Below are 15,840 nucleotides of genomic sequence, written 5' to 3' on the forward strand. Positions count from 1 at the left end.
ACCCATTGAATTGCAACAAACATTCTATCCCGCATTATGAAACAATAAATCATCATCGCAGTGCAAAACATATTAATTTTAACTTAAGAGCCTTATTGCCATAACTTTGTTTCAGGAATTGATACAACCTTATAGTAGGCTTCCACACTACAATAGCATTCAATAGTGCAATATGCCCGCACTCGACTTGCGATGACAAAAGGACACTTAGGTGGCATTTCATAAATCTAAAATCTGAAATCTGAAAAGTTAAAAAGATATTAAAAGTGTCTAAAATCTTAAAAGAGTTATGATGCTTTTCTACTTTTTAGAGGCTTTGAATAGATAAGGTTGTTTGTGTTGGATCCCTTCAGCATCTGAAGTTCCCTGATTTTACTATTTTACCCCCAGAACAGACTATTTGATAATTTTAAGTTCAATTTGCACTATTTCATACCAAATAATTTTTGAAACTCAAAATAATATTGAAATAATACGAATAAAAATTCAAAATTAATAATTAATAAATAACACAATTAAAATTATTAAAAATAAATGATGACTAATAAAAATATTAAAGTAATTTATACTCAATAAAAATTAAAATAATTAATAATAAAAAATATTTACATAATTAAAACTTAATAAAAATTAAAATAATTATTAACTAGTAATTAGTAGTTAATAAAAATAATCAATAATTAGTAATTTACATAAATAAAAATTTAAATTATTTTTAAAAATTAATAATTAATAAAAACACAATTAAAATTAATAAAAATAACTAATGACTAATAAAAAATAATTACTAATTAATAATTTACACAAAAATTAAAATAATTTTAAAAAATTAATAGTTTTCTCAACAGTTAAGAGATTCAATAAACAAATCAAATAATCTACAGTTTGCATATGATTAATAACAAACTTAAGAGATTCAATAGTTAAACGTAAACAAACCAAACAAATCAAACAACTATAAATAGGAAAGAAGAAAAAGAAGAAGAAGAAGAAGAAGGAAGATGCCTTTGAAGAAGAAGATACCTTCGCTAGGTGTCTGGCATGACTATAACCCCTAAAAAATGAAGATTTATGGTGAGAGATCTGATGTTTGATAAAGAAGAAGCAAACATGAGAGAAAAGAAGGTCTTGCGGACATACTTGGAGCAATCTTCTTGAGCGAAGATTTCTTTCGCGTTGAAACAAAAATGAGCTAGGTTTTTTGGTTTGGGGGATAATCAAGGGTATCAGTGCGTCATTTCAAAAATATTGGGGGGGGGGGGGGGTAATTTTGACTTTTTACTAATTTTAAAATGCGTCTGAATGTGTTAAGAGCCGGGTTGCATGCTTTGAGTTTTAAATCCGAAAACAAAATTCAAATTATTTTTCAAACGCATCATCAAACAGGTCCGGTGTTTGAAAAACAAGTTTTTCAGACACCAGACGTCTGGAAAGTATTATCAAACACACTGGTAGACACTCTTATAAATTTACTAAACTTTACTCAAACAGGCTTTTAAAAGAGGGCAATAGTTGTACTCGTGCTCATGTGGAGATCGTGAGGAGAAGGGCAGGAACCCAAACCTGAGTATCCCTACGTGGACAAGTGGTGAAACCCCACTTATGCTACCCTATTTTAGATCTAACCGATTTCTTTTTTTCTAGATGAGTTGCTTCTATAAATAGAGGAGGATTGAAGCCTTCCTCACCACCAAGTCTTACATTCCCCTTGTATAAGCTTTGCCAATTTAAGATCCGAGCACCCCTAAGTTCCCTCCCTCTAAACTCTTCTTCCCCTCTAGATATGTCATATGTGAAGCACGGATAAAACCCATGTGATGTACGCTGCATGTTGTGCCCTCATGACCATGACCATGATGTTTGTATGATTTTTGCTTTTAGGAGCTCCGGATGTGTGTGACAGTGTGAGTGGGAGCAAGATATAGAGAGGTTTTCTAATTTCATGTGCATTCCGCCATCCATCTATAATAAAAATAACCCTCTAACTAAACTATTTTCATAAAAATAACCCTCCAACTAAACTATTTTGATGTCAAATAAAAAAAAAAAAGGGGTCATGGCTGTTTCAACTTTCAACAAAACATTTAAGTGACTAATTTGTAGGCCTGAGGATATATAATTGGTATGAGTTGTGCTTACAGTTTAATATTTGACTGGTCAATTTAATAGAATGAAAATAAAACTTTACGAAATTTAAACAAATGACTATAATAAAAACACAACAAAAAAAAACACTATAAAATCTATATAATTAATTAATTAAGGGCGAGGCATTTTTCTATAATAAAAAGGGGTTTTTACAGTTCAATCCACCTCTAGAAGATTCGTGACGTTTTCTAGGAATCATATGTACGGAAATATTTTCGATGTGCGGCGGGATGTTAATGTACGAACAGAGCTTTTACTTCCAAAGATCCGGGCTCCAATTAAATTGAATCTAACTACCTTCCAGATTGCCTATTGGACGGTTTAGATCTAGGGATCAGACTATTCTGAAGTTTATTTGACGGCTATGATCTCTTTCTTTTTTCGTTTCGACTGGACGGTTAAGGAGAGCCAGTCCTCTGCGAGCGCAAGGTGCTTCCCCATGTTCCCGCCCATTACCCGGAATACGGAGAGAAACATTTCTCTGATGCTACGAATTCCCGGGAAAACACCAGCTCCCATATTGCACCAATCTTCACTCCCTCCCCACCCTTCTGCGCTGTTATCTTTCTGAATGAATAATCAGCCAATCAGCCATTTGATCTTGTCTGGGAGCAAGCGTTATGACGGTTCGATTTTTGCTGAATTCAGAAGTTCGTAGTGTTATTCTCATTTTTCCTGTCTTCGTTTGCTTTCTTCCAGGTAATCCTTTTTTCTTTCAATTTTCGTGCTTCAAATTGTTGATCAGGACAATTTTCTATTTGAGAAATTCTGTTCTTCTTCCCGGTTTCAAGGGTAGCATCGTCGACACAAAAAGAATTTAGCATAATGGCGAGTTACGCCTCGGAGATTGATCATCGATCATATAGGGTATGTTAGAGTTTTAGACAGATTAAGGAGATTCAGAATTGTCTAGGATAGAGGGGATCTTATGCATGGAGGACATTTAAAACCCGTTCAATAAGGACTTTGGCCAGATAATCAGTGACAAAAAGAGCAAATTGGTTGCATTGAAGGAAGGGGATCTTATCATATGGGTCGTGAGTCATTAAGGAAACTGATCTTACTAGTAGCTTGACATTAGAAATTAAATCTTTCGTAGGAACAGAGGACGCTGTTTCACGTACAAAAGAATACGCTTTTTTTTTTTTTTTTTGGATCTTTTGTATGTTTTCATTTGTTAATTTTGATTATTGGGTCTCGATCATGTTTTGGGAGAATGGATGTAAAGTAGTTAGTTTGGCTCAGATTGTCCTAACGTGTTGGCTTCCCTTACTTTTCTTTCTTCATTTCTCGTTTTCCGTTTACCCAAAATTGTAATTGATAACATCAATAAGAGAATCAATCCTCCTTCGACCATTGGAAACATTGTTGCTGGCATCCAAACCCTTGTTATGCAAATCAGAGGAAAAAATCAAATTTATTTAGCATGGACATAGAGAGGGAAACCAAATAGCTGATTTCTTAGCCAAAGTTGAGAACCTGGAAAGCATCGATCATGATCAAGATCTTAATTTCTCAGACTTTGATAGAATTTTGAAAGAGGATTGTTCGGGCCGCACTAGCCGTCTTGTTTAGTGCTTCTCTTCCCTTTGTAACCAAAAAGGGAAAAAATGAAAAAGAAAAACCTCTGTTCCATGATTTTGGAATGGAAACACCCAAAAACACACTCCCAGATTACACAGATAATGTGGTTTCATTTTTTGTGGCCTGCAGTGACTACATAAATCTATCTACTTGGAAAATTTCCTCTATGCAAGGTGGGACTGGGACATGTATCCTGCATAGCTTTCTTACTTTGTTAACTCACTATCTTTGGCATCCTTCTTTTTTTCCTACATCTCTCTCTCTCTCGTTCAAACACAGACACGCACAAATGTCTCTCTCATACAATTGTCTTCCGCCCACATACATATATGATATATGTGCGTATGGAGGTGCTCCATAATTTGAGGCTTTATAAATCAGGCATTCTGTAATTCCCTCACTTTTTTCCAGCTCGTAACTTAATTAGGAATGCACACATCAGATTCAAATACTATGTGGTATGTGAGTTCAAATCAGCCCCTCACAACGCCCCACAGCACATTTTCGTCGTATATTGAAAACATCTCCAGATGATAATCCCAGAAATGATGATGTTATCATTGGGAGATGTTTTCAATCTAAGGCGGAGATGTTGTGGGGGATGATTTGGTCTCGTGGTATGTGGATGGAAAATGGGAATTTATTTTCTTTCCAGAAACCTAAACAATGATGTGTCTATTTGCAGGAGCCTTTTCATCTGGAACTGTTACACTGACGTCGATTCAAATTTTTAAAACTCATGAATGGCTAAGTGCAAAACCAACAATTTATTTTCAATGTCAAGGGGAGAACAAGACAATTTTACCGGATGTGACGGAAGCACACCACATATATGTTTTCAAGGGTGAAGAATCCTGGCAGGTTTGTAGTGGTTCTTAATACAATTTAAAAAATCAAAATATTTATTTATTTATTTATTTTTTGTTAGATGCTATTTTGTCTTGCAAATATTTCCAGGATAATAGTATTGCATAACATACAAGGCAGCTTTTGCTCCTGGAAGCTGCAAAGTTCTGCCACAAGTTCATTATTTCTGGTGATTCTCTAAACCACTTGTATGGTTAAGTGGGCACTTGAAAAACATCCCTGCTCTAGTTACTATTCGTTTGATAGGTTATGAAAAACATCCCAGCTCTAGTTTTTGCTCCTGGATGCTGCAGAATTCTGCCGCAAGTTCAACTCTGGTGATTCTCCAAACTACTTGTATGGTTAAGTGGGCATTTGAAATACATCCCAGCTCTAGTTATTATTCGTTTGATAGGTGATGAGAAAGCTACCTGTTTAATTATAATCAGATTGACTCATTCAACTTTCCACAGCAAATGCTGTTGGGAAAAGATGGTTTGTCCTCGCAGGACATTTAGGCTGTGTTTGGTTTGAAGGAAAAAGGTAAAGAAAGGAAGGGAAACCAAACATAGCCTTAATTCTTATTCCTACCTACCTTTTCCTTCAAACCAAACATGGCCTTAATTCTCATTCCTCATTTTACCATGTCAAGTTAATTGTCGTTAACCTGCCGTGTCTGCATCAAGAAAGATAGGAAATTGGAAAAAGGTAGACCTTGCTAGGTATTCCAATCACTAGGATGGAATTAGGAGGATACTGCTGATTTTTCGAATCTGGTTCAGAAGGGTCAGTTCAAGGCCCAGTTACTCTCTGAACCATGGTTTGACCTGAAACACTCCCTGTAGGGGTGTATCGGGAAGGCTACAATATAATACGTATCGGTCGATACAAATCAATACATAACGATATTTTGAATCTTGGTTTGGAAAGACTATAAATACAAATATATACAGTGCAAATGCAAACAAAATATAAGGTGCAGGCTCAGTTTGAAAGGAGTACGAATACAAATGTGTAGAGTGCAAAACATTGTAATTTGCATTATTTTGTATGTGTTTGTACCGTACATATTTGTATGTGTACTCCTTTCAAATATTGAACCAGGGTATTTATATACTGCAGTTTGCAGGTTTGCGAGTGTTTGTTTGACATATAAAAAAGTAATGATTATCATATGTATTTTCTGACAATTTTGTACTGTGAAAAGAGAACATTATTGTACCTATTTTTTGGATACAATTTTGTATTCTTTTGATAAAGGCATTGGAGCATTTAATGATGGGGACCACACTTACCACCGATTAGTGTAAAAACGGTTTAAAATCTAAACCGTGTTTGCATTCATGAAATGAAAAGAGGGTAAATATACAATGTACATATTTGCGTTTGCATTACAACCAAATGCACCCTTAATTGCAAATTCTAGAAACATTTGAACTGATAAATACAATGGAATTTCTGCATGATCTTTGCACAACCATAGACACAATAGTTAAATTGTGTTTCCTAGTGTACTTTTTTTAAACGTTTTTTCTGTAGTAGCTTTCAAAGATTTTACTTCATGCAAAATGTCAATATCAAATACAAATGTCGGCATAAACACCAAAAGTTTCTGTAAATGTGCAAGAACAATGCATCCACAATTACATTGCAAACCAAATGTCACAGGTGTCATCGACTCTGCCAGCCAGAAACTGATTTGGGAACAAGTGCCATTGCATTTGAGGCCTTCTCCAACTTGGTGATTTCTTCAACAGTTGCTGAACTTGTTTCAAGCACTTGACTTCCAAATATGATCTCATCAAAAATAGTATGCATCTTGCTAAAATTGAACACAATTACACAATGTCATGCTCAAATGCATTCTTGAAGCATTTGTCCTGTCTCAACAAATACTTAAATAAGATCAAGCATAGCTAGCTCATTTTCAGAACTATCAAACACAAAGACAAAGTCAAGGGTTGCATAATGCTTGTATACCATCAAGGTATCCGGACCGGAAATTGCATCAGCCTGGATAAAGTTGCTTACATTCTCAGCTCTCGCTGCTTCTCTGCAGGCTGAAAATCATAGAATTTGGCAAGGCAAATCTTGCCTTGGGTGTTCAACTTTCATCACCACCAATGCCCATATCATGTTGACTCCTAAATTGAAGCTGAAGGTGGCGCATTTCACCTTTCCCTTGTTTCCTAGTATGCTTAAAGGAAATCATTTGGCATTCGTCCAAATAGCTTGCAAGGGATAAATTTTGCTTTACTGATGTTCCAGTTTTAAGAAGTTCTTGCTGTTTGCCTTCTGGGTATTTAGTTTCAATTTTTTGGAGAGTTTTTTCCATATGAAAAGACGCCTTTTGCCTATCCAAAGGAAGCTTTCCATCTTATTGCAGATAATAGTACTGGGTTGGTTTCAATTTCTTAAAGCAGTTAAGCCATTGCCATCCTCCTCGGTCAATCAGCAGGTTTTGGTGCAGGAGTGGATACCTCATCTGTCAAGCTTGATTTTGAGGGTTGCTTAATCGGGGGTTTAGGTCCTTGTATAAAAGGTGTTTTCAAATATGGCAGTAGAGATCACCATTGTTTTTTCTGGTCTGATTTGGGATGGCAGTTCCAATATAATTTAGAGCCAAGATGCTGGTGCTTCTCCAAGGGCATTATTTGGTGTAATGGTAAAATCTTGGGCTGGCAAACTTGAGAACACAGGTCTGAGTCTGAGGGCGGCCACAAACTGTGCCCAGTCTACCCCTCTCGAGACCCCAGATAGCTGGGACCACCATTGGGCAATGGCCTAATGCTGGTGCTTCTCCAGGGACTTAGTTTGAGTTGCTCCCGGGGTTTTGACCACATTGAGGTGTAGGGTAACTCTCAGGCCAGTTAATCAAATCATGGAGTATGATGGAATGTATGCAGTCATTAATGATGGTCCCAGCTATCCGGGGTCTTCGGAGGGGTAGATTGGATATGGACCTTGTGCGTGTGTGTGGATTTATGCATGATTATGAATATATACATAATGTTTATGTGTATGTGTTTTTAAGACAGACCGAAGAATAAGAGTGATGAGCTTGCTGAATGAAAATGGATAGTGTTTTGACTTTTGACCTGTTGATGAAGTTCAAGGGCACATTGCTAAATGGATATATTTTATTTATTTATGTCCACTTGCTTTTTCAAATGGATAGGGGAGAGGGGGGAAGACTGGAAGAGTGGGAGATTTGACCCATTGGGTGGGACACATGGAAGAATGTCTTATTTGCTGTGCTTATTGGAGTAACTTTCCTATTTAGTAGGAATTAACTGTTGTTGGAAGATACAAAAAACATTTTCTCTGAGTGAGGAGAGTCCCGCATTGGCCGGAAGGGTGCTTAAGCAATCAAATGTTTTTATAAGCCTCCCTCTTTCTGCAAGGAATCCGGAACTGTTATGAAACATGTTTCTAAAACCTAAGAATTGCATTTCATTTCCAATTCTACTCCTAATTCTTTGAAACACTGAGTGTGGAAGTCCCTGCCTAGGATGGTTCTTGTTACTAATTTACTTGCAGATAGGCTTGTAAGATTTCACTGGAATTTGTATCTCCAACTTGCCTAGTTCATGCAATAGATCATTATACTGCAGATGCTGTACCCTGTAAATTGGTTACTTATTTTTGTGGAATTTTATTCAAGGCATCTAATGATGAAATTGTGATGTTCTTGTTGCAGCCCCTGACTGAACTTGCAGATAAGAAATGTAAGAGATGTGGGTTGTATGAGAAAGACATCATAAAAGCAGATGCGATTTTTGATGAGTGGGAACTTTGTCCTTCTGATTTTATGGCTCCTGATGGGAATTATGTGCATTCCAAAGACAAAGAATTCAATGCTACATTTTTATGTAGCCAGTGTGTTGAAACTGGTGAGCAGTTCTATAAAATGTTCATTTATTTACCAATGTCAACTTATATGTTAGTTTAGGAAAATCTTTATCAAATAAAGGGGTATAAAACAATTTTAATCGGAGGATTTAGGATCTTAAAGTCACAGTATCTTTATGATGTCATAGCTGCGGCCCATCCTAGAGTAGGCTGTCACTATATGTTGGTCCTAGCTAGGGGTTTTTGGGAGGGGTAGACTGGATACAGTCCTAACCTCCCTCCAAATATCAATCATGGTTTGACCATTCTAGTTTACTAATGATGTCACTATATGTTGTGTCTAACCCTATTATAAATAGTATCTAATTAAATCCAGCCATCCAGGCTTATCTGATCCGATTCTGACCCATTGACAGCCCTATCCAGGAGTTAGTCCAGAAATAATAGAATGAATCGAAAATATTGGTCTTCTGTTGGTTTAGCATTTCATTGACATTTTCCTCTACCCATGTCTTTGCATTTCAGTTTATTTAGAGTATACCTTGTAGTTGTATTTCTGGTGTTTCCCATGTGATTGTAGGTTCTGATCATACTTCTGGTTCACAGACAAAGTTGTTGCAGGAAAAGGAATAAATGTGGTTTGGGTGATAATGATCAGTGTGTTGGTTTCTGTTGCATCCATCCTTGGTGCTGTAGCTGCTTATAAATACTGGAGGAGAAAAAAGAGAGAACACGATCAGGCACGCTTTCTAAAGCTCTTTGATGAGGGTGATGACATTGAAGATGAAATCGGTATTGGAGATATGATATAAGAAATCATATCCTGTCTGACATTATTTCGGCTTTACTGCCCTGTTTATATTGGTAGTTGCCTTGTGTAAAATGAGTAGCAGAGTCTAGAGATATGATATAAGAAATCATATCCTGTCTGACATTATTTGGGCTTTATTGCCCTGTTTATATTGGTAGTTGCTTTGTGTAAAATGAGTAGCAGAGTCTAGACTTTGGTGTACCTATGGTATGCAAATTTTATTTTGGAATGCACCAAGAAAAATTATACTTTAGAAAATTTTTGTTGTCTGCTACCATCTGAAGCACAGATATAGTTCACCAGGATGATGGTTATGGCACTGAATAGAACGGTATAGCGAAACAGGATTCGTGTAGCTGATTATAGTTGGGACAAGGCTTAGATGACAATGATGATATAGTTCACTAGAAATGAATGATCTATGTCTATGGGTGATCCTTGTCTATGCCAGTAGTTGCTTTTCTGTTAGAACAGATTAATTCTGTGAGGACTAGTTGATTGGAATGCAACCGAATGGTGGTTGGTTTCTTTTCCTCAGCATTTATGGATGTATTAGTGCCGCAAAAAGAAAATGTAATTAACCATGAGAAAAGGCCAGCTTTGGATAAAAATCACTAAATCCTTTACTTCTCTAGAACAGATAGTTGTGGACGTTGGATTTATCAATTATATATTTGTGTCCTGTGGGATTATCAGTTTCTCTTGGTGAGGATTCTATTCTGCCAGGTTTTGCAGGCTATCCAGATTGATGGGAACTAAAGCCCAGACATGATGTGGAATGTGAATGATTTTTTTTTGATCAATTGGAATGTGAATGATGCAAGCTCCAAACATGAAACTTCAGCTACTAATTCTGATGTATGCTTCATATAGGACCAACATCAACAACTTAAATAACTTGGTATAACATACAGTAACCTAGTGTTCTTTAAATTCCAACAGCTAAAGCACTAAATAACATCATGCATAAAGTAATGAAATATCACCAAGCTGCAACTCTAATACTGTGATTTTTTTTTTTTTTGAGAAGTGGTAAGAAATACATTCTTCAGTACTAACACTACTTATTCATATATGTTTTGAGGTACTTATCTTTCATATAATTTTAGGTAGGCAAGCAATCATTTAACTAATCAAAGATCAAAATGCACGCTGTTCACACAATTACTAATATCATATGTATTATGAACCAGTTTGCATGTTTATGAGTCATCCCAAGTCCCAGCATACAGTGATTCTTCATATTTACAACATGATATTTAAACTTATATGCATATATGTGTATGGGAAGAAGAATTATTTCTAGTCAAATCCCAAAGTTAAACTTTAAGTGTGCCTTTCCAGCCATGCAAACTGCAAAGCTCAATGAATTCAAGTGTATCACCTACATGTGCATATTAAAAGTTATATGTGAAGAAAACAGGGTAAAAAGTTTCCATGCATACTTGGCAAGAAGGAAGATGAGAAGAGAGGCTCTGCCAGCAGAGTGTTCCCATGGTAAACATTTTAAACATAGGCTATGCTGGCAGTCTGTGAGATAACCACCTTCCACCTCCAGTTGGGTGATTTCAATTAGGAGTTGGGGTCTTGGGAGGAGTATCATGAAAGACTAGAATGTATGAAATGGTCATCATTGAATGCAGTATGAGAAGAAGAATAAAAAGGTTGAAACTGTAATCAGGACATAATCAAAGGCATACTGCAACTGCATACAGATGTATAAAGGCATAAACATGATAGCAGACATATTTCAAACATTGACATGTGATACATGTGATCCTCACATCCTGGGAAGACATGGTTCATAGACAGGAAGAGACTTCTTATTTAGTAAAAAAAAATAGAGTAGTAGAAAATGCATCCAGGCTAGATAGATGGCCTTGAAAACCCAGGGAATTGTGTAAAGCAATCCTTTGTTATCCAGCTTAAATTAGACAATTCTACAGGTATGCCACCAGTAAACAATTAGTAACTGTCAGAAGGTGCAACTCCTATCACTAACAGAGAGGATGATCTTCATCAATAACAATTGTGAATAAAGTTGTAATAACCATGGGCATCTAGCTATTCCAGTATTTGTAAAAGCTTTAGCAATGGAATTCTGAACTCAAAAGAAGCCAAACTCTAATATATTCTTAATTTTGCTTTTTTATCAATAACACAATCAAAGGGTTTCATTAACAATGAAAAAACCCTAGATTTTCAGGAAAAAATAGCAAAAACATTACAAAATAATATCAGTATAACATAAAACCTTTCTATTCTTCATTTTGCTTTCATTCCCACTTTGGAATATTGTACTTTTATCCTTTGCATCATCACATTTTCCAAGTAATTTCAACCTTCTATGATCCTCATTCTAGGAATTGGCATCACTCTATACTCAGTGAGGCTGCTTTTCAATTCAAAGGGATCATCCCTTGAGATGAACAAGAAGGGAGTGAAGGCTCCACGTTAATCCCACTAGCAATAGAACTGCAAGCAAGAATACAATGCATATTTGCAAATAAAAACGATTCAGGCAAAACAGAATGAGGAGTGCTAGCAGGTAATTCAGCTACCTGTTCTACCCTGCAACAGACACCTTGGACATATGACAAGACACACTACAATACAACTTTTAACGTATCCCTAGGTGTCTGTAGCAGGGTAGTCCGGTTAGTTGAACTGTTGCTGGAATTTCACACAGTATCAGTAACAAGATCGTAAAATAAATAAACAGGTATTCAAGGAAGCAACACAATCTTGCATCACCCTAACTACAAAGGCACTACATGGGCTGGACTGATGAAAAGACGGATCAAACTTGTCTTCTAGTGCATCTTTTCATGTCTTCTAACTTGTCTGTAGCCAAGCTGAAGTTGGGGATGCACCCTGAGTTTCCTTGCCAGAATTCCTCAGAAATTAAAAGGAAAAAAGGGCCATAGTAATTAATGGCTGACTGGCCAGGCAGACACAATTTATATGACATTGAGAAACACAGAAAGCCACAGTACTGACTAATAAAACCTTGGGATGAGAACTAAGGGTGCAACTTGAACAAGATCAAAACAAGTTGAAGTTGAACCCCCTATCTAAGCCTAATCCAATCCAATCTCTTCAACTCTAACCCATTCTGATCAGTGAACAGTGAACACAATTTGACTAACTGGAAATTGAGAGGATAGAAGAACGAAAAAAAAAAAGATGCAGAGAATTATGCACCTTATCAGCAAAATGATCCAGTGGAGTGAGTACAAGAGGGAATACAAAAGTAGAAAGAAGGGAACTACATTATATACTCCTTCTGAGTTTTCTTTTTTCTTTTTTCCCCAATAACTTTCCTAGTTTCAAAAGCAGTAAAGAAGAGTTCACTACTTGATGTGTAGTGCTATATATCAGAGTGAGAAGTTCAGAATTCAAAGATATGAACTAGTTCTCTAAGCAGACATAACTCACTCCTTATGTTGGAAATTCTAGCCCTGAAGAAAGCGAAGGACAATACACATTATTAAAATTTGAACATTTTTTGATGGATTTATAAAAATTCAATTATTTATGGGTATTATTGTGTTTTAGTGTGTTTAGAGACATATCGGTGTGCAATCATAATACAATGAGAATCATCTCAATCCATCTTTCTGTATAAGATATTTTGGTTCCAGTAGTGCCATTTTGTTGGCTAATAGGATCTATCTCCCCTCTTCTAATATTTCCCCTTGGAGGTTACTGAATAGGATTGAAGGTGAGAGTCTAGGGCTAAGAAAGAGAAGTTAATAGTGGGCCCACACGGGGGGTGTCCCTTTCCAATGTCAAGTCCACAATCCTAACCCAATTTTGAGCCCAACCCAACTGGTCCATTTTTTCTTAGGTTGGGTCAGGTTGGTTTTGGGTTAGCCAGATTGAAGTTGCAACCTAACCAGAACAAACACCATCCAGCTCCTCTTCTATATCAGTATTTGAGATATCTCAGCTTACCAGAATAATTTAAGTAGAACTTGGGTTCCTTATGGTACGGTTGAAATTATCCAACTCTTTAGAATGGGAACCATAAATTGCTTTTATCGTATCCTGGCAAAAGCTGCAAGAAAGACAAACAGTCAGCAGAAATTGCAAAGGGATAGTATAAAAGTACTCAATTATAGCATGTATGAAAGAATGGGAAGTATCAAATGGAGTTATGGACCTGCATGCCTCCTTGTTGAACCTCTTCTTGTCAATCCCATATAATGCTTGAAATATATCAGGCTCTACACGGCAAAAATATGGACGATCTAGAAAAACAGGTTAACAGTGTTGGCAGTTAAGGTCTTTAGCATCGAAACACCTTGAGCAAAATACTACTATAGAAGACATTGAGCCAAGTAAACTTACCAGAGTAAATAGAACATGTACGTGTGATTTTCTCAAAGTGTATACACCATCCATCTGTACCTATCAAGCTCCTATAGAGCTGGAATTTATGAAATGAAGATAATCAAGAAGGTAGAAAATACAAGAAAACATGTCAAACGGGCATATGTGAAGAACAATTTCATTTGTAAGTATGTCAAAATCATTGAAAGAGACTGAAAGGATGCCATGCCTAAGCTCAATTTGTCAGTTATCAGGGAGATTGATTGGAGTAATATGTTATGCTTCTTTGTTGAACCTTGGACGAGGATAAAAAAACATGGTCAAAACCAAGAAAAATAGACCTATTAAGAAACATTTTATTTTTTATTAGCGACCTATTAAGAATTAAGAAACATCAAGTTCCACAATGAGACCAATCATCCAATTCCACTTGTTTGTTTACTGCTTTATTTTATTTTCGTAATTAGGGTATAGAGAAGGACAAGTACAAGGTTAAAGAATGCAAATTTCCCCCATTCCATAAAACAATAAAGGGAACTAGGAAGGCTATCTCCATATTAACTTTCCTCTGAGTATTTTATAAGCCCCAAAACGCTGGTTATGTCATAATAAGCTTATTTAAACAGCAGCTCCAGTACGGATTAAGTTAGATGAACTCAACTCCATACACACATCTTGACTCAGATAATGGCATAAATTGGAAAAAAATTATTATTACTTTCAAAGAAGACCTGCCTTGCATAAAAATAAATAAAAGAAAATAAAGCAAACTAACAAGAAGAATGTATATATAACTTATTGAAGCATCTAAACAAACATAATTTACAAATTAGCAAGAACACAATCTGAACTTAGAACACAAATTACATGGTGTTCACTTCTTTGGTTCTTTACGCAAACAAAATTTCTACTGGGACAAAATTAAACTCCAAGTGCATAAGGATCCCATGTAACTATGATTCCAACTAATAAAAAAGGAGAGAAGATAAAGAAATTAAAAACACAACCAATTAATAGGATTTACAAACTAACCTGAATGTCAGATGGGTCTTCGAATATCTCTTCAGGAGTGGCGAAGGAGGGGCCCTTATCGAGCTTGCAGCAAGCACCGCACCCCTGTGCGCACCGCCACGACGGCTCCTTCCTCTCTCGGCCAAAGCCGAGACTGCTACTGCTACTCCCCTTGTCCTTGGTTTCGGCCTTTACCCTTCTCTGGCGCGGTCCACAGGTCGTCAAACCAGCGGTGCCGACGGAAGCAATGGCAACCACCACCTGAGACATAGGCAGACCGCCGGCAGAGAGCTGGTCGTTCGCTGGTCAGTAGTCGGTACGACTGCTGGAGACTACTCTTTCTTCCCGCTATGCAAACGGTACCCAGATAACCAGATAAGATTACGTGTTTTTCCCGTCTCTGTCAAGCTGGTAGACACGTTAGGCAACTTTGTTCATTCCCATTGAAAAGTCAAAACATGACCTAATCGGATGCTCTTCTGCCCATCTGAGTCTAATCATATGGAGGATAAGACAAAATAAGTAATAACCACATATTCGTAATCAGATGATCACAACCATTCATGGTAGCAGCATTATTAGAATATTCGAATCCAATGATATACGACGAGGTCTCCGGCCCCACCGTGGATGTGCACGCTGGAGATACTCGGGTAATAATATCCAGACAGATTCAAATACGAATACGGGTAATAACAATCTCGGAGATACTCGGTTATACGCAACCGGTCCAATACAATCGGATCAATTCTTACACCACCCTTATGGTTTAGTAAATGATCACAAACCTACCCCTACTGTTTTAAGAGATTATTATTTTAAGTAACTCGGACAACATTTCAGATAATAGACAACCGGAATCCCTAACGGATTATTTTATCTTTAATTTTTCTTCAAATCTTCAAAATGTAACATTCCTTCTTCGCCTATATCTGCCCTAACATCTCTAAATCTGAAGTCCCAAAACTAGATAATATTTGTTGAATCTTTCTTGAAGCAAGGAGAATCAATTCTTGGTCTTTCATCCTACAATAACAGAGAAATTCCTTCTCTAACTCTCGTTCCCTCTCCTGAATAGCAATGACCCAGTCTTTAGGCATGAAAATTCGTCACCCATCTTAAATTACAGAGCTTTCCATGGATTCATCGACCTCAGTATATGGGTTGAGCTCTTCTTCTTCTCTACACTGTAAAGGCGTCAAGTTGAGGTTATGAAGGTTCTCCCCATCACAAAGTTCCTCCAAGGAATTATC

At 36.7% G+C, this 15,840-nt stretch overlaps 2 protein-coding genes and 1 pseudogene across 3 annotated transcripts; 1 reads left to right on the forward strand and 2 right to left on the reverse strand.

Moving 5' to 3' along the window:
* Positions 1-2,530: 2,530 nt before the first annotated feature.
* LOC104599227 (uncharacterized) lies at positions 2,531-9,499 on the forward strand. Of its 2 annotated transcripts, XM_088896997.1 has the most exons (5): positions 2,531-2,847; positions 4,418-4,593; positions 4,690-4,768; positions 8,279-8,471; positions 9,037-9,499. In XM_088896997.1, exons 2-5 carry the CDS (start codon positions 4,565-4,567, stop codon positions 9,240-9,242), a joined length of 507 nt encoding a protein of 168 aa, XP_088753123.1. In that variant the 5' UTR covers positions 2,531-2,847; positions 4,418-4,564; the 3' UTR covers positions 9,243-9,499. The 2 variants fall into 2 exon arrangements, with proteins under 2 accessions (XP_088753123.1, XP_010259975.1); XM_010261673.3 differs by lacking the exon at positions 4,690-4,768 and having other exon boundaries at positions 2,537-2,847.
* Positions 6,247-6,913, reverse strand: LOC148802132 (AP-3 complex subunit sigma pseudogene; annotated as a pseudogene).
* A 1,856-nt stretch (positions 9,500-11,355) lies between the features above and the next one.
* On the reverse strand, positions 11,356-14,998 carry LOC104599228 (zinc/iron-chelating domain protein). Its single transcript, XM_010261674.3, has 5 exons — positions 14,609-14,998; positions 13,595-13,673; positions 13,407-13,494; positions 13,199-13,301; positions 11,356-11,716 (listed from the first exon to the last, which is right to left on the reverse strand). Exons 1-4 carry the CDS (start codon positions 14,855-14,857, stop codon positions 13,208-13,210), a joined length of 510 nt encoding a protein of 169 aa, XP_010259976.1. The 5' UTR covers positions 14,858-14,998; the 3' UTR covers positions 11,356-11,716; positions 13,199-13,207.
* Between the last annotated feature and the right edge of the window lie 842 nt (positions 14,999-15,840).

This window comes from Nelumbo nucifera, chromosome 2 (assembly GCF_055504915.1).
Source record: "Nelumbo nucifera cultivar China Antique chromosome 2, China Antique-T2T, whole genome shotgun sequence".
In the NCBI taxonomy this organism is placed as follows: Eukaryota; Viridiplantae; Streptophyta; class Magnoliopsida; order Proteales; family Nelumbonaceae; genus Nelumbo; species Nelumbo nucifera.